Source organism: Rhinolophus ferrumequinum, chromosome 18, assembly GCF_004115265.2.
Source record: "Rhinolophus ferrumequinum isolate MPI-CBG mRhiFer1 chromosome 18, mRhiFer1_v1.p, whole genome shotgun sequence".
NCBI classification, from domain to species: domain Eukaryota; kingdom Metazoa; phylum Chordata; class Mammalia; order Chiroptera; family Rhinolophidae; genus Rhinolophus; species Rhinolophus ferrumequinum.
The window spans coordinates 57514096-57538359 of record NC_046301.1 but is presented as its reverse complement, the minus strand read 5'-3'; the positions used below and the strand labels follow the sequence as shown (position 1 = coordinate 57538359).

Genomic DNA, 24264 nt, shown 5'->3' with positions numbered 1-24264 from the left:
TGGGAACCACCATGCTGTTGTCTGTATCCATGAGTTTAGTTTTGTTTGTTTTGTTACTTTTTGTTTTATATCCCATGTAGGAGTGAAATCATATGGGTCTTGTCCTTTTCCATCTGACTTATTTCGTTTAGCATGATACTCTCAAGATTCGTCCATGCTGTTACAAATGGCAGTATTTCCTACTTTTTATGGCTGAGTATCATTCCATTGTATATATATACCTCCTCTTCTTTATCCATCGTCTGTGAATGCACACTTAGGTTTTTCCCATGTCTTGGCTATTGTGAATAATGCTGCAGTGAACATAGGGTTACATATATCTTTATGGATAAGTGGTTTCAAATTTTTTTGGTGACTACCCAGGAGAGGAATTGCTGGGTCATGTGGTAGTTCTATCCTTAACTTTTTAATGAAAGTTTTGCATAGTGGTTGCAGTAATTTACATTCAGTGGCGTCATGTGTTAAACCACCTCACGTACCGAGGACATTTGGCCTGAGAAGTTTGTTTGAAACAAAAGTGACCATATCTTTTAAGAGCAAGTGTCAGCTGCTTTCCAGTGAACCAGTGGGTGAGACAGAACACTGGTATGAACTACTTACTAGGACTGGTTCGGCATCAAGTCGAGGCTACATTTCGATAATGCTGCATTGCAAATACTTGGCTCTGCCGGACTCTTGTGTCCTGTTCTAACAGGGTAGAACACCTTCACCACGTTTCCAGCCAATCCTCCTGTGGAACACCACAATTTCAAGGCATGGAAAATTTGTTTAGAAACAATTGTTTTCTAATTGACCGGCAAAGGAGGAAGTGGCATTGGTATTTTTTACTTCATGTCCACAGCCTGGTAGAGGATGACGTTTCCTTCTATTTTTGAGATGTGGCTTCCTCTTCCGTGATAGTTAATACGAAAGGGTTGGCTTCTGGTTAGAGTGGGTAGGGCTGCTTATAATGCCAGGGTGTGTATTAGTTGTCAGCTTGGCTAGAAGCAGCTGGCCCAGACAAATGCGTTAAATGAAGATACTCTTTCTATAAGTGTGGGCAGATAAAAGCGGTTCTGAACTCAATTCCAATGTGTGTGGGGGGGTTTTCTAAACCACCAAGCAATTCTCCAACATACACCGGGTGTCCTACAATTCAACTCAATTCAGACACTATCTACCTGGATACAGCATTAGATTCCACAGGTGAAGGGCTCGGTCCCACAATACTGCTTCCCCCGCCACTTCAGACACCAATCACAAGTTGGTTCCCACGACTCCTTCCCTGAGTTCCATTAATTTGCTAAAGTAGCTCACAGAAGTCAAAGAAACATGTTACTTACTAGACCACCAGTTTCCTATGAAAGGAACAACCAGATGGAAGAAATGCATAGAGCAAGGTATGTGGGAAAGGGTTCGGACATTCCATGCCCTCTCTGGGCACCACTCTTGATTAAATCATTGGCCATTGATGATTGATTCAACCCCCTCCCCTCCAGGGAAATGGGGGTGGGGCAGGGGGACTGAAAGTTCCAAACCTCTATTCTATTCATGGTTGGTTCCCAAGGCAACCAGCCCCATCCTTAGGCGTTTCCCAAAAGTCACCTCATTAACACAAACCCAGCAGTGGTGAAAAGGGGATTATTATGAATCAGAAGACACCCATTTCACATTTATGGCTCTGAAGTGATATCAGGAACTGAAGACAAGAGACCAAAACAAATATGATAACAAAAGATGCTCCCTTTGCTCTTAACACTCGGGAAATTCCAAGGGTTTTAGGATCTCTGTGCCACAAACAGGACAAGAGTGAGGATATATTTCCTGCTATAAATCACAATATCAGAGCAGAGCTTAGAGAAACCAACAAAGGATTCTGGGAGTAGCAATGGTGGGGGAACTTTTATCAATCCTTGGCCTGGAGAGGGCCTTAGCCTGGGATAGAAGAGTCCAATTACCATCCAAATTGGAGGGTAGGAAGAGCTGGGAAAATAAATATCCCCATCTCTCTCTTTTCCCGTCCTCTTCTCTCCTTCCACGGCTACCATTGGTTAAACTCAGCTAAAGACAGAGCACAAGAGTGTTCTAATGATGCAGTCCATACAGGACAACCTTCCAGTGCACAGAGCAGGGTAGAGAAGCATGGAGAGCAGTTTCTTTCAACAGTCGCCCAAAGTGAGTTCTTACATGCTTGATACAGTTTGAGAGGTGCCACACCTTTGGAACTGTTCCTCAGACTGAGTCAGAGCATTTGCTCTTGTGTTTTATGAAATGGACTGGAATCCTCTGATGGTGACAGCCTACTGCTCTACCAAGGGAAATAGGAATAAAAGAAGAAGGTCACGAACAGATTCTCTTGTCTGATGGCTAATTTTGTTGGTTTTCATTTGTTCGTGGGCTACTCTACTGTATGTATGTATGCCTCTTTGGGGCTTTACATTCAAAATTTTCCAAGAGAGACGTAAGCTGGATGGATTGGTCAGCCAACATCCAATAGAGAGAACTGCTCTAAGGTAGACTTCTCTGCTGGGCCACCTCATAGGTTGTTGGTTGCCATATGGACCAATCCGCGGTCCAATCAGCTGTGACTGGGAGTTGAAGTCATATGGTACCAGGTCTGACAATACATGTGTAAAGTACTCCTTCCAGTCTACTTTGTGAAGTGTATCAGTTAGCCTTGGCTGTGCAACAAACCAACCCCTAATTTCTTTTGCTTAAAACAACAGCTATATTTTTCAGTTCATGATTTCGTGGGTTGGCTAGATATTTATTCTGGTCTAGGCGAGCTTGGCTGGTCTCCGATGGGCTCATTCATGCATTTTTGGTCAATTAGTGGGTCACCTGGTGGCTGGATGATCTAGCATGGCCGCACTCCTACATTTGGTAGTTTGCATGTTGGCAACCAGAGTGATGGATTATTGACTAGTGAGACTTGGTTCTCTTCCACATGACCTCTCCTCCAGAAGGCTAGCTTAGGCTCATTCACATGGTGATCCCAGGGTTTCAAGGGCAGCAAAAAAGGGCAAGCACTTTTCAAATCTCTGCTTGCATGCTGTTAGCTGTTGTTTCATTGGCCCAAGCCAGCCACATGGCCAAGTTTAGAGTCAGCATGGGAGGACCACACATGAAGAAGGGGAATTCTGGCATATGTGTGTTCAAATAACCTGTCACATGCAGAATCTCAGGGGCTTCTGGTTCAGGCATTTCAGTTTAATATTCAGACAATTCAATATCCTTCAGCTCAGCTGACAAGGATAGACCTAAACACTCTTCCCTTTGCCATGAAAAAGAAACATTTTGAGTTTCACGTACAGCAAGTATTTTGAGTCGTACATGGAGAAGCTGACTGCAAGCCCACCTAGACAGCTATATCAAGGTAATTATTTGAATATTTTATTACATTGGCTCTAATTATAAAAATAAATGGGAAACTAAAGAGGAAGATATTCATATTAGAGATCATAAGGCTATGATCTTTCAGAAATGTAATAAAACCAAGATAAGATGTGTATTTGGACTTGTCAAACTAGGGAATATTTGCCATATTTTTGCTGGATTTTACAAAGATTCTTCTAATATGAATGAGAAGAAAATTTCAGGACGCCATGCTAACCAGTCAAACATTTTACTAGCCATGTTGCTGACTGGGTTATGTTGGGTGACCCTGTCTCAAAGACCAAGTATATGGACACATCATTCTCTCAAAGCGGTAAACCGATAACGGAATACGATAATAGGAAACTGGGTAATGCATAGATACACTGACTCTCTCACACTCTGGCCTTCAACTCTCTCACTAAGAAGGTCACCACCTTAAAGGAGCCTCCTCAGAGGTGGACCCATTTCCTTGGTGTGGATGGAGGTTGGCGCCACCCTCCGTTACCTGGTTTTCCTCATTGGACACTATCACCATTTCCAAATTCCTTTTCTGAGACACTTTTATGTACTGCTGGTAATGTACTACTAAAGTCAATGAAAAGAGAACTAATGGACCATGCATTATGCAAACTCCCCACCCAACACCCTCGGCTTTCTCCTCCACCCACAAGACTCCTTGAGAAACTAGAGCTCAAGATAATAAGCGATGTACTTCCTTTTTTTCTTAGCTCTGAGAAGCTGCCAGACTGGGTGAGAATCAAGGGCTTTTCGTTTTGTGGGTAAGTAGGAACTTGTTCAGTGTCTTTCTGTAGCAAATAGAAAATGTGTCTTCTGTGATCTTGGGTCTAGAAAAATGTCTGCCACTGGAAAGAAAATCCACGAAGACCTCATTACATGTCCTGTTGCTTTATTTCTTGAAAGCTGCTGTAGGGGCATCTCTGTCGTGCTCATTTGCCCACTTCTGCTTGGGTAAGGAATGTGTGCATTAGGTGGTAGTGTAGGACAACCTGAAATGGTTTACTACATTCCAAAGAGATGGCAGGTTGTGTATTACCTGGCTTAAGGGAAACTAAAATAAGAAAGATGCAAGACACAGAGTCTAAATCAGATGCAGCAGATAACCAATTTGCTATTAAAAACAGAAAAAAGATCTGAAAGTATGAGTGAGTTTACCGACGGTCCATAGTGGTTTACCAAGCCTTTTCACACGCCACTCACCTGGCCCCCATCATAAACACACCAGCACAGTTAATGCCAGGCTCACAGTGAAAGGCTTGTATATTTTATTTATGGCCAACGTATCTACAGGTCAGAGTTTTTTCAACCAGCTACTTGTGAGCAATGGTAGAGTAGGGCCATGGAACCAATTTAGTGGGTACCAACCAGCATTTTAAAAGGAATGAAAGGACTGTAGTTATAAAATATCAGATGCTGCCTGTCGTGAATATTGATTCATGAAACTTGGTTCGGTTCTCTTTCTTTCTCTCTCTGTCTCTCTGGTGTAAAACGTTACTTCCTACAGTGGGTCATGGCCAAAATTCTCTGCAAATCAGCATTGATATATATGTGAAATCAGCCAGATACAGAATAACAAACACTGTATGAGCTCACTTACATGTAGAAGCTACCGTAGTCAAACTCATAAAAACAGAGAGTAGAATGGTGAGTGCCAGGGACTGGGGAGAGGGTAAAACAGGAGGTGATGGACAAAGGTATAAAGTTTCAATTATGCAAGATGGAAAAGCTCTGGAGAGCTCCTGTATAGATAATGTCCATAGCTAACAATACTGTATTGTGTACTTAAAATTTGCTAAGACAGTAGATCTTATGTGTTCTTATGTGTGCATCTGTGTACACGTGCACACACACACACACACACACACACACACACACATCATAAAGAGGACAGGAGGAACCTTTGAGAGGTAACAGATATGTTTATGGCCTTAATGGTGGTGACAGTTTCACAGGTGCATTATCTCCAAACTCATCAAGTTGTATACATTCAATACGTACAGCTTTTTACAATGCCAATCGTACCTCAGTAAAGTGGTTAGCCACCACCACTCCAAAAAATGCACAAATCAGCATTACTAGAGGGCTCTGCTCTTCTGAAAAACATTATCACCTCTTTCACGTAAAATACTCACTCTAGCTAAACTGGTTTCAATTGAGGCCTCAAAAAAGAATTGTCCTCATCTAGACAGGGAGTTTCCAGTCTATTTTACAGTATGTTTTGGAAGGAAAGAGAAAAATGAATCAAAAAGGGAAACAAATGTTGAGAGAAGGGAAGACATCTAGGAAGTGACCAAGTATGTCCTTGAAGATTGGACAGAATTTGATTTTTCAGTCCAGAGGTATTGTCTACAGCAGACGTTGCAAGCTGGGGCCCACTGTTTTTGTATTTAAGGAAAAAGTGGATTTGAATGTCTTTAGGTAGACAGCCCATGATATCCAGTTCTCCAAAGTCCCCATTGCTCCCCCAAAATGGCCTCACTTATTTATATTCCATGTTTAGCTCTTAGGAGCCATTGGGGTTTGGGATCTTGGTGTGAACGTTAAACAATGGCTTTGGATTGTTTGTCCAAACTTTGTCCAAGTTTAGTTTTGCGTTTTTGTAGCAGCCTTACCTTGAACAAATGATAGAATCTCAGTTTCTTCATCTGAGAAGTGGGAAATCATGATAAGGTCTTTGTCATAGCTTTGTTGTGAGCTTTCAGTGAGATGATAGCATGAAAGCTCTTAGTAAGCTCTTGACCTGTCGTAGAAGTTTCATAAGTGTTTTTAGGAAGTTGTAATGGAGGAACTAAGAGAAGTATCTGCAGCAAAATTTGATTTATGTACTGGATGCCATTGTATAATGTGTGACTAACCTGTTCAGGGTCATCAAGAATAAGAGGTTTTTCTGGGATGGGCCTTCTCATAACACTACTTTGTTCCCGTGGAGGCTTCACAGGGCCATGTTTATTCTCATCGTCCCTGGGAAATGGATCAGTCCTGAGCGTGCAAAGTCATGGTTATAACTGGAGTCCTGGAAAGGGAGTGAGAGATCTCCATGACTACCATTGTCGCTACCTCCACCATCACCACCGTGGGCAGCACCGCCATCACCATTACTATCACATCCACCATCATCACCACCATCACTGTCATCAGCAAAACCACTCCCTCCACTGTCACTACTACCACATACTCCGTTTTCATTCATCAGTGTCATCATCATATTATCACCACATCAACATAAGAACGTCCAAACCTGTAGAGAAGGTTTAAGAATTGATTTGGGCCAAACAGAGGACACACCTGGAAGCAAGATCTCAACAGAATGAGAAAAATCCTTCCCAGAATGACAGTTTTTCAGTTTCTTTTATACATTTGGAATTAAGGAGAGAACATAACGAAGATGACATGAAAGTGGGAGAAAGCAAGGCAGGGTAATCTCTATGATTGGACTACACGATAGTTAACAAGATTATGTGCTTTCTTGAGGGTGGTTATTCTAAAAAAGAAGCATTTCTAAGGTGTGTTAACCTAGAGGCACAAAAACAATGGACAGGGCTTGCTTAAGGCAAAGATAAACCTTTTATAGGCCTGGGGCATGACTATCCACCATGACTTACCGAGTTATGAATTTATGATCAGATCACCCTGTGCGGCCGACCAGCAGCCACGAATCAACGCGGATCCTGAAAGGGGGAGTGGGAATGAAAAGACACTCACAATGATGATGATGCGGCCGGTCTCCAGTGATACTGAAGCACGGAGTTTACTTTCCTTTACCAATATATACCACCTGTGTACGTGCAGCTTAACAATCACGAGTGAGCATTTTCTCATTGAAAGTAAAATTTGCAACTTTTACATATGAACTACAGACTCACTGAAACTCTCCCAAAGTCATTATCTCAATGACAAAGCCCACCAATTACCCTGATAATCATCAGTGATCTGTGTCCGGGAACTGGTTCCCACCTCATTCCTCAGCAGCTTGCAAGCACCCTCCAGGTGTAAGCAGAGACAACGCCTTAAGAGCTAAAACTGAGCCAGTCTGCAAGGTTACAGAATAAACAAGAAATCATGGCTCCCCACAACCCTGTGAGGTTATTTTGGTTAGATTTATTACAGAGCCCTCTTTTCATATACAGTCACCGCTTCCACCATCACCACCACCACCATCATCACCTTCATCACCATTATCAGTATCACCATCACCAACCACCAGCGTCACCACCATCATTACATCCCGTCCTTATCACAGTTCACTTTATTTAGCACTTTCCATGGGCCAGGCAGGGGCCACATGCTATGAACTGTATCACTACAACCATTCTATGAAGTATATACTTTTCCGTAGCTCCATTTTGCATATGAAAAAACTGAGGCTCAGAGGCAATGTCATCACCTCAGAGTCACTGAATTAGTCACTGCAGATTTACAATTCAAATTCAGGTTGTCTTGGGCACTGAGTTACGATGTCATCTAACTGCCTATGGCCAGCACCTAATTATGGATGAGGCACTGAGAGAGAATTGTTCCACAGGCCGTCCCTAGAGGGTTCCAAACTCAAAGACAAAGCAGAATGGACATATAGGGCAGGATGGAGCTGCCAAGTGGAACCAAATTTTTTACCGTTCTATTAAAATATTTCATTAGTATTTTCTTATTGTTAAAGTAATGTGTAAAATTTAGAATTACAGTTAAAGAAATTTAAAATCACCCACAATGCCATTCTCTTATTAACATTTATAATTCCTTTAAATGTGATATTCTATATTTTGCTCTATTACCTGCTTTTATTCTAATGCTATATCACAATTGCTTTCTATGTTATTTGAATAGCCTCCTACAATATTATTTTATTTATAATTTAATAATATTATATTTATAATTTATTTGCATTACACATATTTAAATACTGCCTTTCTTTTTGCTGGCATTTTATAAAACGATTTCTTCCAACTCTTTTGATATATCTCCCTCCTCAGCGCCTTTATCGTCACTGTTTGGGTTGCTTAACTGATTTGCAGAGCCTGTTATCTTTGCTGATGTGTACTGGAACTATTATCTTAAACCTTAATTGCCCGTCGGCATTATTTCACAACAGTGCTTTTTACATTTAAAAATGGTATTCATATGACAAGTTCTGCTATGTTGTGTTATTTTTAATTTTCATTTTTTATTAGTGTCAGGTGTATAAAACAATATAGTGATTAGACATTTACATACCTCACAAAGTGATCACCCTAATAAATCTATTACCCACCAGACACTGTATGTAGTTATTATAATATTAATGACTATATTCCCTATCAATGTACTACATTGTGTGTGTTTTTTTTAAAGATTTTATTGGGGAAGGGGAACAGGACTTTATTGGGGAACAGTGTGTACTTCCAGGCCTTTTTTCCAAGTCAAGTTGTTGTCCTTTCAGTCTTAGTTGTGGAGGGTGCAGCTCAGCTCCAGGTCCAGTTGCCGTTTTCTAGTTGCAGGGGGCGCAGCCCACCATCCCTTGCAGGAGTCGAACCGGTTGAGAGCCCACTGGCCCATGTGAGAATCGAACTGGCAGCCTTCAGAGTTAGGAGCATGGAGCTCTAACCACCTGAGCCACCGGGCCAGCCCCTACATTGTGTTTTAAAGTCTTCTTTGAAAGGCTCATTTGTAGAGATGTCTTGTACTTTCATTATTTTCTCCTGTTGAACAACTTCTAAATAGGATGGATGTAATGGAAGTATTCCAGTTTAGATCATTCGGAGTAAATAAACGTTTTTGCACAATTCTTCTATTTCAACAAATGTTAGGTTATTGGGGAAAAAAAGAAGTGATTTTTTTTTTTTTAATATGAAATACCTTCACTTGGCTCAAAATTCAAATTTTGTAAGGGTGAAATGTGAGAAGTCTTGCTCCTGGAGATTTTTTCCCCCAGCCACTCAGTTTTCAAAGGCAACAAGTGTTATGAATTTCATAGGCGTCTTTCAGGAATATTTTGTGCAAATGCAAACTTGTAATACACATATACATGCATTTGATGCATTTATGTTTGTACACAGGCATGTATGTCTAGGTACACACACACGTATGTAATGGTATAGAGAATAGCTAACATTTGTGTAAAATAGAGGAGATAGTTTGCCCCCTATGTTGCACTAATATTATAAATATGTGTGTAGACATTTCTAACTGTGTATAACATGCTGACGTTTTCCTTTCTATGTCCCTTATTTCACACAAATGTTAGTATACATATTTCTGCGCTTTGGTATCTATCTATCTGTTACTGGTATCCATGTATCTGCTACAAAGTCCATGTGCCCGAGGCTTCAAAAGGCCAAAACTCAAAACGTTCGAGTTTGGAGTAAGAAAATGTTTATTGATCGAGAAGGCACCAGCTGAGAAGATGGGAGGAGGCCGAATGATTCCTTAGATCCATCTTACCAAGTACAAAGTTTAGGCTTCTTTTCTGTCAAGGGAAGGGGACATGGGAAGGGTTGTTTTTGTAAAACTCGAGGCAAAAGGAGAATTCCTATAATGATTTGCCTGTCTTGCTGGACTAAACAGAAGCTATTAGTCTGACTGCCATGGGTACAATGCAGACTTGTACAAGATGGACTTAGAGAGAGACCAAACATTCCACTCTGTTATAGTTACCTTTTTGTTGTTTGTTTGTTTATTCCTGAATCTTGAGGGAAATATGGCAACCTGGTCCGGGTTCAATTAACAAGAAGAATTAGCTTTTAAGATGGAGTCAGATTAGTCTACCTGTTGTACCCCTCTTGTCTGGCTTTTAATCTCATACCCACCTCTTTCTTCCATGGTGGTCCCTGAGCCATAGAGGGCGAGTTCTGGGTGTTCAATTTACAAGAGACCACAGCAACGGTAGAAGAAGCAGCAGGCCAGGGTACTTGTACGCTAGTATGAGACAAAAAATAAAGAATAACTTTTGTTATTATGTCCCCCAAGACCCAAACCATGATGAGTCGGCCACTGTGCAAACACTTCCATGTTCAGCAAACAAGTAATCTAAAGTGATCTATTGTTTAGTGGTCTGTTGGAGTCTTAGAGCTTGAGCTGTAGAATGTGCCAAATGGCTGACTACAGGTTAAATTCCGTAACACCAGCATTTGGTAAGATTTATGAAAACAAAAGAAAAATAAAGGTTCATGATCAGAGATAATTATAAACCAGTTGTCTGAGTCTGTAAGGCTGTCAGTCAAGAAAGACAATTTCTAGATGTAAAACTCAAAGCTTCGCCTTCGCTGGAATGAAAGTAGGCAGTGACAATCTGATAGATTCTCCTTGTTTCAATATCTCTGATGATGCCATCAGGTTCTCAGATAAACTCTCTGCATGGCTTATACAGCATCAGTCACTGAGATTGTGTAAGCATGAGCTGTTGTGATGATTTCTCTCAAGTTTACACCATGTTGTCTGGCTACAGTTTGTAATTGCAAGGCTCAGAAAAACAACAACAACAAACAAACCAGTTTTGTCCTTAATAATTCAAGTCAAAGGATAGGAGAAAAATGAAATGTTAGTTTGGAGGGTTGTAGTTAAATATTTAAGAAAACTAGAAAAATTCAGGATCCAGTCCAGTTTACAGGTGAAAAATAACTTTAAAGACAATTAGCTGAACTAGAATCTAATATCCACAAGTGTGTAGTAAGCTTCTAATGAAACACATTTTTTTCTCTAAAATCATCTTCATCTTTATCAAAGATTGCCCAATTAAGACTAATTTTCTGCATAAATCTAGTTTCAATAAATTTGGTTTGATTATTTGTATAAATACAATAAGAATAACAATTGGTCACATAGGCTTTTAAAAATCTGCTTTGCTGGGCTTTCATTAGGAATCTCCAGATTGAACTTCAATTAGCCTCTCAGGGTGAAGAAGCCAGGCTATGTCACTGCCATCAGAGCTTGCCTGCAATACCTACTGTGTTTCCCCAAAAATAAGACCGGGTCTTATATTAATTTTTGCTCCAAAGGACGTATTAGGGCTTGTGTTCAGGAGATGTCATCCTGAAAACTCATGCTAAGGCTTATTTTCCTGTTAGGTCTTATTTTCGGGGAAACACGGTATAGAATTGGGTGAGTTCCTCAGGTCCTTGAGGTCCCCAAAAACATCTTGAGGTTATTTCTTTGCATCTCCCAGGAAAGCAACCTTTGTTCCTTACCAGGAAAGACTGCTGTGAGCCTTATAAGCAAGTTAAAAAGGTGTTTTTCCAAGAGGCTTTTATTGGCTTCCAGAGTCAATCTTAATTCCTTAAAGTTTTCTGGTTGACATGCAGAGTCTGTGCACGTCTCTCTCAGACATGACATTCCAGTCAAAGCCTTACCCCAGGAGTTTCCAATTGTCCTATTATAAAGAGAACAGATTCTTTCTGAATGCATGCAAACAACCATATTGCCATGAAAATAATAATACTCATTAAGAGTCTCCAAATCCTGCAGGGATCACATAGGGATCTACTTACAAAAGTATATAATTTACCGAATTTCTCTAAAAAACACACAAGTTTCCTTATATCTGGAAAACAGAAAGATTAAAAAATCAACAATATTTCGAACAAAAAATGATAAAAATTATAATTATCCTCAGTTAATTCAGTCCCACACAATCAATTCTTGTTTATCTTGATCACCTGCCAGCATTTTATGAATCCAGTTATTCCTTAGAGTTCTATAAATTTTCATCAGGTTTAAAGGTATAATCTGACAATTTATTCTCAAAAACCTATATTTTAGAATAAGCCAGAGTCTTCTCCATGGAATCTTAATATGAAACATATTTGTAAAAACATCAGAGTAAAACAATGACTGTTTGTAAATGACAAAAAAACTTAAAATGACACATTTACAGATCTGATTATAATGCAGTTGACAAAGAAATTTGCTTTTCTATAACAACATTTTAAGATAACAATTAGAATTATGAATGAAATTATATCAGAACTTTGTACACTCTTGGAGATTTTTATATAATCTCTAGAACGTTCACTTTAGTAATGAGAATATATGCATATAAATACTGTATAAGTATCTCTTTATTTGACAAAGCTTCCCATGTAATTTCAACACACCAAAACAAGCCTAATTAGTTTAATGTTTCTCTTTTGTAAGAAGGGAAAACAAATCTTTTGAGGTGCTCCAGGGACCCTTCTGAAATATCTGTTATTCCTAGGTCAAGACTCTATTTATAATTTAAATTTTGGGAAATTTGTCAAAATATATCAAAAGGTTCAGACAATATTCCGAACTTAATTATTCATTTAACAAAAGTGGCAACAGAAAACTTCAAACACAAAATATAGAAATTTACACAAAAACTTTGTTCTGATTATTGGGAATATTAGGTCTTCTAAGTAATCAAGGACCTAATTAAGACAACATAAAACAGAGAAATTATTTTGATAAAGCACAGAATCTTTGCTTTCTAGGCAGAAATCTTTTTAATAGGTATCAGTAGCAGACCAATAGTCCTAGAAACTTTGTCCTTTTTAGCAGAGAAAGAAAACCAAACGCTAATTTTGCATTAGCTACTTTTGATATTTAAATTCATTTACTTGATTAAATTTAATTTAATCTTAATAAGTTAGACCACACACAAAACTTTCTTTCTCAGGATTCTTATTTGGTAATGACTTAGATAATTCAATGAATATCCATCATTTAATTTAGCTAACAAAACTTTAAAGTTCCAAATTACCAAAGAGATTTAGAAAACCATTTTAAACCTGAAAGAAACTTTTTATCCTATTTACACGTCTTTAATTCATTTGCTTCTAATAATTAACTTTCGATTACTTATGAAAATTTTATCACACCAAGTTATTTTTCTTTCTGATAGATTTTGCAACACAGATAACATGAACTTATTTGACCAATAAACCCAGGTAGAATAAGAGTATTATTTAATGCTGATGATTCTAAAGATGTGCCAATCTAACCAAACCAAACTCAAAACAGCTTTAATATAAAATATTTTCCCAGATTACATGATTCTGAAAAGCATTTGAGTTAGTTTCTGTTGTGTTTTTGAGAATTCTTATATCAGTGTTTGTTTGTTTAAGTCAATTTAATATTAAAAATTAGCAATGCCATTTGGCTGTAGAAATATGCCATATATATATAAACATACAGATAAACATAGACAGAAATCTCAGCTTTCTTTTCTTCTTTCATTTATTTTTTACTCTAAAAATATTTGTAAAATTTAGATTTGCACAATATATCATTAGAGAAACAACCATAATTATATACTTTGGGACATTTCTGAAAAGAAAATTTTAGGAGACAGCAATAAAAAATGTGCTTTCTACTATTTTTTGCCTTACTCATTTCATTTGATTTGTATTTCTGTCATACATCACTGAGAAAAATTAGTAGATAAAAGAAATGTACAAAATATTATCAACATTATGAATATATATTTTTTTAATTTATTGGGGTGACAATTGTTAGTAAAATTACATAGATTTTAGGTGTACAATTCTGTATTACATCATCTATAAATCCCATTGTGTGTTCACTACCCAGAGTCAGTTCTTCCATCACCATATATTTGATCCCCCTTACCCTCATCTCCCACCCCCCACCCCCACTTACTCTCTGGTAACCACTAAATTATTGCCTGTGTCTATCAGTTTTTGTTTCTCATTTGTTTGTCTCGTTCTTTTGTTGTTTTTGGTTTATATACCACATATCAGTGAAATCATATGGTTCTCTGCTTTTTCTGTCTGACTTATTTCGCTTAGCATTATACTCTCAAGATCCATCCATGTTGTCACAAATGTTCCTATTTCATCTTTTCTTACAGCCGAATAGTATTCCATTGTGTATATATACCACAACTTCTTTATCCATTCATCTATCGAAGGACATTTTGGTTGTTTCCATGTCTTGGCCACTGGAAATAAAGCTGCAATGAACATTGGAGCACACGTGTCTTTACACATAAATAAATGTTTTCAGATTTTTTGGGTAGATACCCAGGAGAGGGATTGCTGGGTCATATGGTAATTCTATTCGTAATTTTTTGAGGAACCTCCACACTGCCTTCCATAACGGCTGCACCAGTCTGCATTCGCCAATATTCCCCAATAAAAAAATAAAAATAAAATAAGCCACTCATCCTTTAAAAAAAAAAAAGAAGTAGAAATTGGTAGTTACAAAATAGTCAGGGGGGTGTAAAGTACAGCATAGGGAATATATCAATAATATTGTAATAACTATGTATAGTGCCAGGTGAGTACTAGACTAACCGGGGGGATCACTGAATAAATTATATAAATGTGTAACCCCTATGTTGTACACCTGAAACTAATATAAAATAATATTGAATGTCAACTATGATTGAAAAAATTAAATTAAAAAAAATGTTAAACTCTTTCTTAACAATCCAAGAAAAAAATCCCCAAAATGCAGATGGCTTTGTCCCAGGGAGAGAAACTCCAGACAGGAAGGATTCCCAGCTGTGCACACCAGAGTGACAAAACCGAAGATAGACTGAAATCCAAAGACATTTCCTTATTCCAAACAAGCCATGAGCCAAGGGGGTGGGGGGGCAGGAGGGAACGGATGGGTGGGGGGAAAGTCCTTCCCAAGGCCCCAGTGCAAATAGCATTGGCAGCTGCTTGGGACTCACAGAGGGGAACCTCAGCCATGGTTGGTCTCCCACAGACACTAGCTCCTGGCTAAAGCTCGCCAAATTGTGACTGGTCCAAAATCCATGTCCCTGACACTTCAAAAGGCCCAAACTCAGTATGGTAGAGGTTGATTGATTGAGAAGGCACCAACCAAGAAGATGGGAACCCTAGTGGTTCCTCAAATCCATTTTACCAAGTACAGAGTTCAGGTTTCTTTCCTGTCAAGGGAAGGGGACATGGGAGGGCTTATTTTTGTAATACTCAAGCTGAAAGCAAAATCCCTGTAATGAATTGCATGTCTATACGTGCGAGGACAGAGCCAGGAGTGCAGTTTCCAGGCTCTCGGCCTCATGTGGAAAGGTGCTCACTCGGGTAGTAAATGGCCATCAACTGTGATTGGATGGCCATCAGATGTGGCTAGTTGGCCGTCAGCTGTAACCAGTGAGCCATTGGCCACTAATATAACTGCCGTGGCTACGCTAGCAGAAAATGGGGGCTAGCAAGAAGATGGTGGCTGAGCTAGTAAGAGCGGATTGCAGTTAGTACGGTGGATTGCAGCTAGCAAGTGAGGTTGGTTGTCAGAGACAAGTGGACAGTGGGTTGTGGATCGTGTGGCTCCTGCTTCCTGTGTCTCCAACCCAGCCACCAGCGAGACTATAGTGGTGTGACTCCCATTGGTGTTCCTTTTTGGCCTCACCGTGTCCTGCGTTCTTATGTGGGGAGCGGGACCAGAGACCCCGCATGACACCCGGCGTGACAATACGCCAGACTAAACAGAAGCTAGTAGCATGAAGGCCAATGGGAACAAAGCAGGCGTGAATAAGATGAGTCAGAGGAAGACCAAGTATTCCACTCTGTTACCTATCTATTTAACAGTACACCTTTAAGACAATATTTTCTCTCTCTTTTTATTAGGGAACTTTTCAAATATACAAATATAGAGACAATAACATCACAAACTCTACAGACCATTCACCCAGCTTTAAAAATGACCACCTTTTGGCCAATCTCGTTTCATCTTTACTTTCACTTGCTCCTCAAACCACTCCCCCCGCAATTATCTAGACACAGATTCTACACATCACATTACGTCACCTGCAAAATTTTTGGTATATATCTCCAAAAGATCAGGACTCTTTAAACATGGCCCTTGTATCATACCTATAGCTTCCTTTTTGAGCAGACATCTGAGTTGACGAGTGAGGAAACTAAGAGTGAATTATATCTATAAAAAATGAAGAATCTCTCTTTAATGTCACCACATGTCCAATCTATAACCTATTAAAATTGTTTGTTTGATTTGGGATCCAGTAAGCACTGCAATTGGTTGATATGTTTCTAAGTCTCTTTTTTTTTTTTTTTTTTTTTTTTTTGGCTAGTCTGTCCTGTGCCATTTCCCACAGTTTGGATGTTACTGATTGCAATAGATCAGGATTTTAAATTCCAGCAGGATAGTCCATTGGGTGCATCTTGTGTTCCCCATTTGTTGGGTTGTAAGTGTGTTTCCTATAAGCTACTCTACTCTGAGCATCCTTGAAGGATCTTTTCCTTGAGATAGTTTCCCAGAAGTGGAATTGTTGGGTCAAAGGATGGGCAGAAATCAAAGGGCTTTGATAAATATTGGCCACCCATCTTCCAAACTCTGTGACCATCAGAAAGTGATTTGCACGGGGCTTCTTCATTCCAGGAACCCTTGCTGAATCCTGCTGGAGAGCGTTTCTCAGATTGTTCCTGGTATCTCAGTGCCATGGAAACCAGGTGCCTGCTCCTGCTCTCAGGTGAGTGGAACAAAGAATTCCCCACTCCTCTCCCTAGGGCCCTGTATCCTAGCTTTGGTTGCTTCCCCAAATTTAGCACTTTCTCCAGAAATCACTGTGTGTGCCTGTCGTATCAGAAACTCTAGAGTCTCTTAGTTATTTTCCCCTAAAGGAGAACTGAGACAAAGACGTGGGTGTAGATGTTTTCTTTGGGGGCAGATCCCAGGAGGCACAAGGGATGTGGGGGTGGGTTGGGGAGTGGGGGGGATGTCAGGGAGGGAAGGGGGAAGAGTGAAGGAAGAGCGTGCTAATGAGGGGTAACAGCTGTGGGTAACGGACACTCAGTCCTGCTGTGGACCCTCCAAGGGGCTTTAGGATATGTGCCTTCGAAAGACAAGGATTCTAACTAGTACATTGTTTTGTGCACCTGAAACTAATAGAAAAAATGTTTAAAAAAAGAAAGAAAGAAAGGCAAGGAGTCTGGGCTAATTAACCTCATGGCTCACAGCTTGACAGCCACGCCTAGTGTAACTTCCGAACACCTCTGGCCTGCTCCCCACAAGCTGTAGGAAAATGCCCTTTTACCGAGAGATACAGTAAGTTATGTGCATGCATAGGAACCCCCTCTGGGGTAGGATAAGGGGACACTTCAGGCATTTGCTACACGGACGACCACCTAGAGAGTCCATGCTCAGAGTAACTTAACATGTGTGTCACAGTGACCTGGACCTAGCCACCCTTCTGTTCCGGGCTTTAGCGTCATCAAAGTAATAAAATACCATCAGACGAGTCAAACACAGCCTCGAGGGTTTGTAAGAAGATCTTCTAAGTAAACATGTGAAGTTCGATACTCTTGTGTCAGGAGTGAGCAGTTTTTCTGCCAAGGGCCAGATAATTACTAGTCTCGCTTTGTGGGCCATTTGGTTCTGTCTTCACTCCTCAACTCTACGTTACAAAAGCAGCCACAGACCTTACATGAACCGATGGACAGCGCCGTGTTCCAAGAAAGCCTGATGTATAGACATGGAAATTTGAATTTCATATAATTTTCATGTGTGGTGATATATTCTTCTTGATTTTTAAAAACCATTTAAAAACTGTAAAAACCATTCTTAGCACAAAAACAAACAGTGGTCTGGATTTGCCCAAAAGGCCATAGTTTGCTCATTGGGAATCAAGTTACATTTCTTTTTTGTGAAAAAAAGCATTCAGAGGGAAATTGCTAAGGTTTGAGTGTTTTTTGACTCCCAGAAGTGTCCATGTCATGTGATTCAGCCTAAGATTATGAATCCTTAAATATGTTTTTGTTAGTACCTATGATATAGAACAGAGGAGATAAGAAGAGCAAATGTTGACCTTATCTTGTCCAGCAGGACTTGCCTTGTTCTGTGATAATCCTATTGGGCCGGTTCCTTTTTCCTTTCCCTTCCATATGACATAAATCCAAATTACCTAGATTTTATTTGTTCCACTTAAACCCTTCGGGGGGGCTGGTGTTGGCCACGGAAACAGATGCCTCCAGAATTTAGCAAAGGGTTCCAACCCAGCCCACTTGCAATGAAAGGGATTAGGGAAAATCCGTTTTCCGGGGCCTGATTATTTCCAGCCCAACTACCATGCCAGAGTGATGTTTGGAAATTTGTGGCAAAGTTGTCTGCATTTCTGAGTTCATCTCCAACTTCGATATGAAGCTCTGTCTAGTCTTATGGTGGATATTTTTAGGTCATCCTCAAAATGAATCATCCTGAAAACATCCTTACAAATCTGTCACAGTCTTTGACTCCTGGGATTCTTATGGTCTATGCTATTCAGATCTCCCCTCATTCCGGAGAAAGCACTGGTTACTAAGAGGTTAGGCCCGTGCTGTCCGCTACCACAGCCACTAGCCATGCGTAGGTACTGAGCACGCAAAATGAGGCCAGTCAAAAGGCACATTGGATCTCAAAGACTTACTACACACGGCAAAGAATGTAAAATACTTTAGGAATAATTTGTTTTATAGTGATTGCATGTTGAAATTTCTTGGCTATAGTGAGTTAAATAAAATGTGTTACTAAAATTAATTTCACCTGTTTCTCTTTGCCTTTTGAAAATGAATGGACCCAGAGGTATTATACTAAGTGAAATAAGTCAGACAGAGAAAGACAAATACCATATGATTTCACTTATATGTGGAATCTAAAAAAAACAAAACAAATGCATAAACAAGACAGAAACAGACCCATAGATACAGAGAACAAGAGCAAGTGGGGAAATGAGAATAAAAATATCTGTTTAGTGGAAAATTTTAAAGGAACTACGTGGCTTGCATTATATTTCTATCGAACAGTGTGGGGTTAGAGATATGGACTGGTCTGGTTAGACTGTTGCAAACTTGGCCTTTTGGTGCTAGACTTGGAGAAAAAGCTTTATGAGCTGCTGGATTTTCAGAAATTGGGACATATAGTTTGTGATATTGTGATTTATGATAAGAAATATATATTTAATCTTTGTCAATTTCTGGCACAGAGCTCCTAAATCCTTGGAATTTCCTGTAATGAGGCCATAAAAGTTGTCTTTTGTTATATTAATGAGGTGACTTTTGGAACTCACCTAAGGATGGGGGCTGGTTGACCCTTGAGGCAACCAACTTGGAACTTTCACTTTCACCCCTGATTTCCAGGGACTAGAGAGGGGCTGGAGGTTGAATCAATCAATGGCCAATTAGTTAATCAATCATGCTTATGTAACGAAACCTCCATAAAAACCCAAAAGGATGGATGGGGTTCAGAGAACTTCCAGGTGAGTGAACACCTGGAGATTCAGGGAGAGTAGTGCCCAGAGAAAGCATGGAAGCTCTGTACCTTTTCCCACCTACCTGGTCCTACACATCTCTTTCATCTGCCCGTTCCCGAGTAGTATCTTTTTGCAATGAACTGGTGATCTAGTAAGTAAAGTGTTTCTTTGGGTTCTGTGAGCCACTCTAGCAAATTAATCAAACCCAAGGAGCAGATCGTTGGAACTTCCACTCTAGAGCCCTTAACCTATGGACTCTGATGCTGTCTCTGGGTACATAGTGTCAGAATTGAGTTGAATCGTAAATCAGTTGATGTCCAAGAATTGCTCATTGGTATGGGAATCCCCCCACACACACACACACGTTAGAATTGGGTGTAGGACCTCTTACAGCTGCAATCAGCGGTACCTCTCATCCTTCAGTAATGTATGACACCCGTTGTCACCCTCATGGTTACGGTCTACCTGGACGAGTCTACAGTGAAGTCAGCATGTGTATGACTGATCAGTGAGAGACGAAGCCCCTAACTCATCCAGACTTTAGCCAAGCAAAGTTCCCTTTTCTCTCTGTTCCAGGTCTCAGTGTCCTGCTGGCTCTGTCAGGCTCAGAAGTGAAGAATTCTGGAGGTGAGTCTAAGATTGTCAAAAGCCCCGGGGAAAGGAAATTGGGGTCTGCAGCCTGCCTCCAGGGGAGGGAAAGAGTCCATTGCAAGGGAGAGAATATTCATCCCTGATGCCTTCTGCCGACTCCTTGGAGCTTTCAAGGACTGTTCCCCTTTCTCCACCATCACCATTATCACCCCCTTTTATTTAGCTCTTACATTGCACCCAGCTCAGTGCTAAGCAAATTGCACACTCTGTCTCATTAACTCCTCATGACATTTTATGCAAAGGAGGTCCCCACTTGACTAATGGCCCTCTAGAGAAGTAGCTGGCTCAAGGTCACACAGCTAGCAGGCACTGGACTCTTCCCTTCTTATCCCAAAAGCCCGTGTCCCCAAGTCACGCCTAGAGATATTGTTGCTTTTGCTCCATGTCTTGGGTTGGGTCCCCCGCAGAAGGAGACCCTGAGACAAAGACTTGAGAGCAAGTCATTCACGTGGGAGGTGATCCCAGGAAGCACCAGCCAAGAGTGGGAAAGCAAGGAGCCAATATCCAGCAAGTTACATGTTGGCAGCTGGAGCTTGATATTCTGGGGACTGTTGGACATAGTAAGAAGCATGCCCTTTGGAGCTATTCCCCCCGGTGGGGAAGGAAACGGTTTTCTTCCATTTATTATTTGAAATTGTGGTAAAATATACATAATAAAATTATGATCTTAACCATTTTTAAAGATTACAGTTTCTCCACATCCTACCAACACTTGGCATTCTCTTTTTATTAAGTGTATTCACATTGTCGCGTAACCATCATCATCATCCATTCATAGAACATCTTTCTTCTTGCAAAACTGAAACCCTGTCTCCATTAAACGATAAGTTCCCGTTCTCCCTCCCACTAGCCCCTGAAAACCATCATTCTACTCTCTGTCTCTCTAGGAATTTGACCACCCTAGGGACCTCATATGAGTGGAACCATGTAACATTTGTCCTTTTGTGATGAGCTTGTTTACTTATCAGGATGTCTTCAAGGTTCATCTACGTTATAGCATGTGTTGGAGTTTCCTTCTTTTTTAAAAGCTGAATAATATTCTATTGTTTGGAGGGACCACATTTTGTGTATCCATTCATCCACTGATGGACACTTGGGTGGCTTCCATCTTTTGGCTGTTGTGAATAAGGCTGTTATGAACATAGGTATACAAATATCTCTTCAATACCCTGCTTTCATTTCTTTTGGGGTATATACTCATGAACGGAATTGCTGGCTCATATGGTAATTCCAATTTTTATTTTAAAAATTGCCATACTGTTTTCACAACAGCGATACCATTCTACATTCCTATCAGCAATGTACTGGGATTACAATTTCTCCACATCTACCAACACTTGTTATTCTCTGATTATTTTTGATAATAAGTGAGCTGGGTTTGTTAATGCACTGACTCTTGTCAGTCACTTGGGGGAGAAAGCATTGCTTATCTGTCACGTGGTGAGCAAAGAGGACTCTGGTGGCCAAAGAAAGCCCTTAAGTAAGCCCTGACAGTTAGAGAAGTTCTACTGTCAGGCAAAAGTGGTGTTGATGGCAGAGGTGGGACATGGAGAGGGCACTTGGAGCTTCTGGGTTCAGTAGTGGGATGGGTGCAGAAAGGATGCCAACAGAGCTGGTCCCTAGAGGGCATTCTTTTGACCACAGCGTCTGGTACATCATAGGTGCTCAATGAATATTTCTTAAATAAATGAATAAGCAAATGAATGAAAGGATCTTGTGTTCCCTGCAGCTTCCTGTCTTCCATGCCCTGAGCATGCAAGCTGCTCCAACAGCACCCACTGTGCTTGTAAAGATGGGTTTCAGTCCGTGTCTGGGAGGAGGTACTTCCCCGATCTGAGTGAGACATGTGAAGGTAGGATGTAACCCACATTCATTTTGGAGTTTGGAAGCGGGCAAGAGTATCCTTGTATGCCTTAAACACTGTGATTTGTAGGGGTGGTAGCCATGCAAAGATGCAAGAATGTTACAAGATGGAACATGTCAGGGCTGTCTCAACGCGCTTAGAGAAGTCCTGACCCCTGTGCCCCTCCCACTCTCATTCTGATGCTGGCTTGATGCTTGGTTTTTCTTTCGAGGAAGATAGATTTCCCAGGATCCTGGGCTGTTGACGGTAAAGCACTGGTATTTTCGTTTGTTGGTTTGCCTGAGAACTTCACAAGGAAAGGGATCATCTCTGTTTTGTCCATTGCTGGATGCCTAGGACAGAGAATAATGTTGTCACATAGCAGTTGCCCAATGAAAACGTGTTGTCCAAGAGAAGAAATGAACACAGGAACATCTTGACATTTGATATCTTCCATAGTCTCGCCTCAACTTGGTTTTCCAGTTCCACTTTTCACTACTCCCATCTGCTCCAGCCAAAATCCTTTCTCGTTTCCACACATTCTAAGGTCAATTTGAACACCCAGAGAAAAATAGCACTCCTGAATATCTGATTGGTGGAATTAAATATTTTATTGATGGAGTTGTAATGTCAATTCAGAAGATGAAGCAGAAAATGGTAGATTAGTTAGGATTCATTTTATTTTATTGTGACAAAATATAAGGTAAAATTTACCATTTTCACCATTTTTAGGTGTATCTTTCAGTGGTATTAAATATTTACATTGTTGTGCAACCGTCACCACCATCCATCCACAGAACTTTTTCATCTTTTCAAACTGAAATTCTATCCCTATTAAACACTAATTCTCCCCATCTCCCCCAACTCCTGACCCCCACCATCTACTTTCTATCTGCTAATTTGACTCCTCTAGGAAACTCCTATGAGTGGACTCATGCAATAGTATTTTGTATGTATCTATTTTTTTAAACTTTTTATTTTAAAATGGTTTTAGATCTAAAGAAAAATTGCAAAATTAGCACAGTGAATTCTTTATTTCCTTCACCCAGTTCCCGTAAGGTTAACCAAGGACATGACCACAGCACAATGATCTAAAGCAGGAAATGATATTTATTGAACTACTTCATTCAAATTTCACTAGTTGTCCCCCTAATGACCTTTTTTTCTGTTCCAAGAACCATTTCAGTATCCCGCATTGCTTTTAATTGTCACGATCCTTAGTGACAGATCCATCTTTCCTTACCTTCTGTGACTTTTGACACTTTTGATAGGACATCATAGATGCCCTGTAACGCTTTGTGGTTTTTGCTTAAGTTTATCCCAGAAATTTCTCCAAATTGGTTCATAGAGATCTTCCCCATTCTCTTTTTTACAGCTGTGGGATGCACCATAGTTTATTCAACCCTCTCCTATGTATGGGCATTTAAATTGTTCCCAATATTTATGTTGTTTCCACTATTTGTGGAGCTGTGTTTTTAGGGTACAGTCCTAGAATTGAGATGTCTGAGTCAAGAGGTAAATCCTTATGTATCTTGATTAGATATTCCAAATTTAGTTCCAGAAAAGCTGTACCAGTTTGCATTCCCAACAGCAATGCACAAGAGCACCTGTCTTCCCACGGTCTTGCCCACACAACCTGTCCAGTGATTTGACATACCATCATTATGAGATGGTAAAGTTCCATGTGTATTGGGTCTATTTCTGGACCTGTAGTCTGTTCCACTAGTCTATTTATTTATTCATGCACCAGCATCTCATTGTTTTTTTGTTTGTTTTTGAGGCTTTGTGGTATGTTTTAATGTCTGGTGAGGCTAGTCCCCACCTCGTAGGTTTTCTGGCCATTCTATTTTTTGGCTTTGTGTTTATTTTTCAATTAAATAACATTCTCGAAATTCCAGCAGGAGTTTCTATACACCAAAGCCAAACTTACTGACCAAACTGCCCCCCAGAGGCCTCCAGTCCTCTTCCACCTTTGGGTGTGGGTTTTTTCACTCTGAGGGGACACGGCGTGTCCCTGATGGGAGGCAGCAGGCAAAGCAGTTTCCCCACAGTCATCCCACCCGCACTGCCGGCTTCCCTGCGGAGTTAGGAGTCATTTTATTTGTATTTATTTATTTATTTAAATAAAATAATAACATGTGTTTTAATATTACTATGTATCAAATACATGCATTGCACATATTATCTTATTTCTTTGAATGTACACAAAAATGGTATACATTGTACAGTGGAGGAA

General features: G+C 40.1%; 1 protein-coding gene across 3 annotated transcripts in view; it reads left to right on the top strand.

Annotated features, from left to right (window-relative positions):
* The first annotated feature begins 4054 nt into the window (after positions 1-4054).
* Positions 4055-24264, top strand: part of LOC117038221 (adhesion G protein-coupled receptor E4-like) — a 39080-nt gene continuing 18870 nt past the window's right edge. For all 3 annotated transcript variants that reach the window (XM_033134947.1, XM_033134946.1, XM_033134948.1), the window contains exons 1-4: positions 4055-4136; positions 16690-16780; positions 20111-20161; positions 21915-22037. In XM_033134947.1, coding sequence (XP_032990838.1) covers positions 16750-16780; positions 20111-20161; positions 21915-22037 — 205 coding nt within the window. In that variant the 5' untranslated portion in view covers positions 4055-4136; positions 16690-16749. The remainder of the gene's footprint in view (positions 4137-16689; positions 16781-20110; positions 20162-21914; positions 22038-24264) is intronic.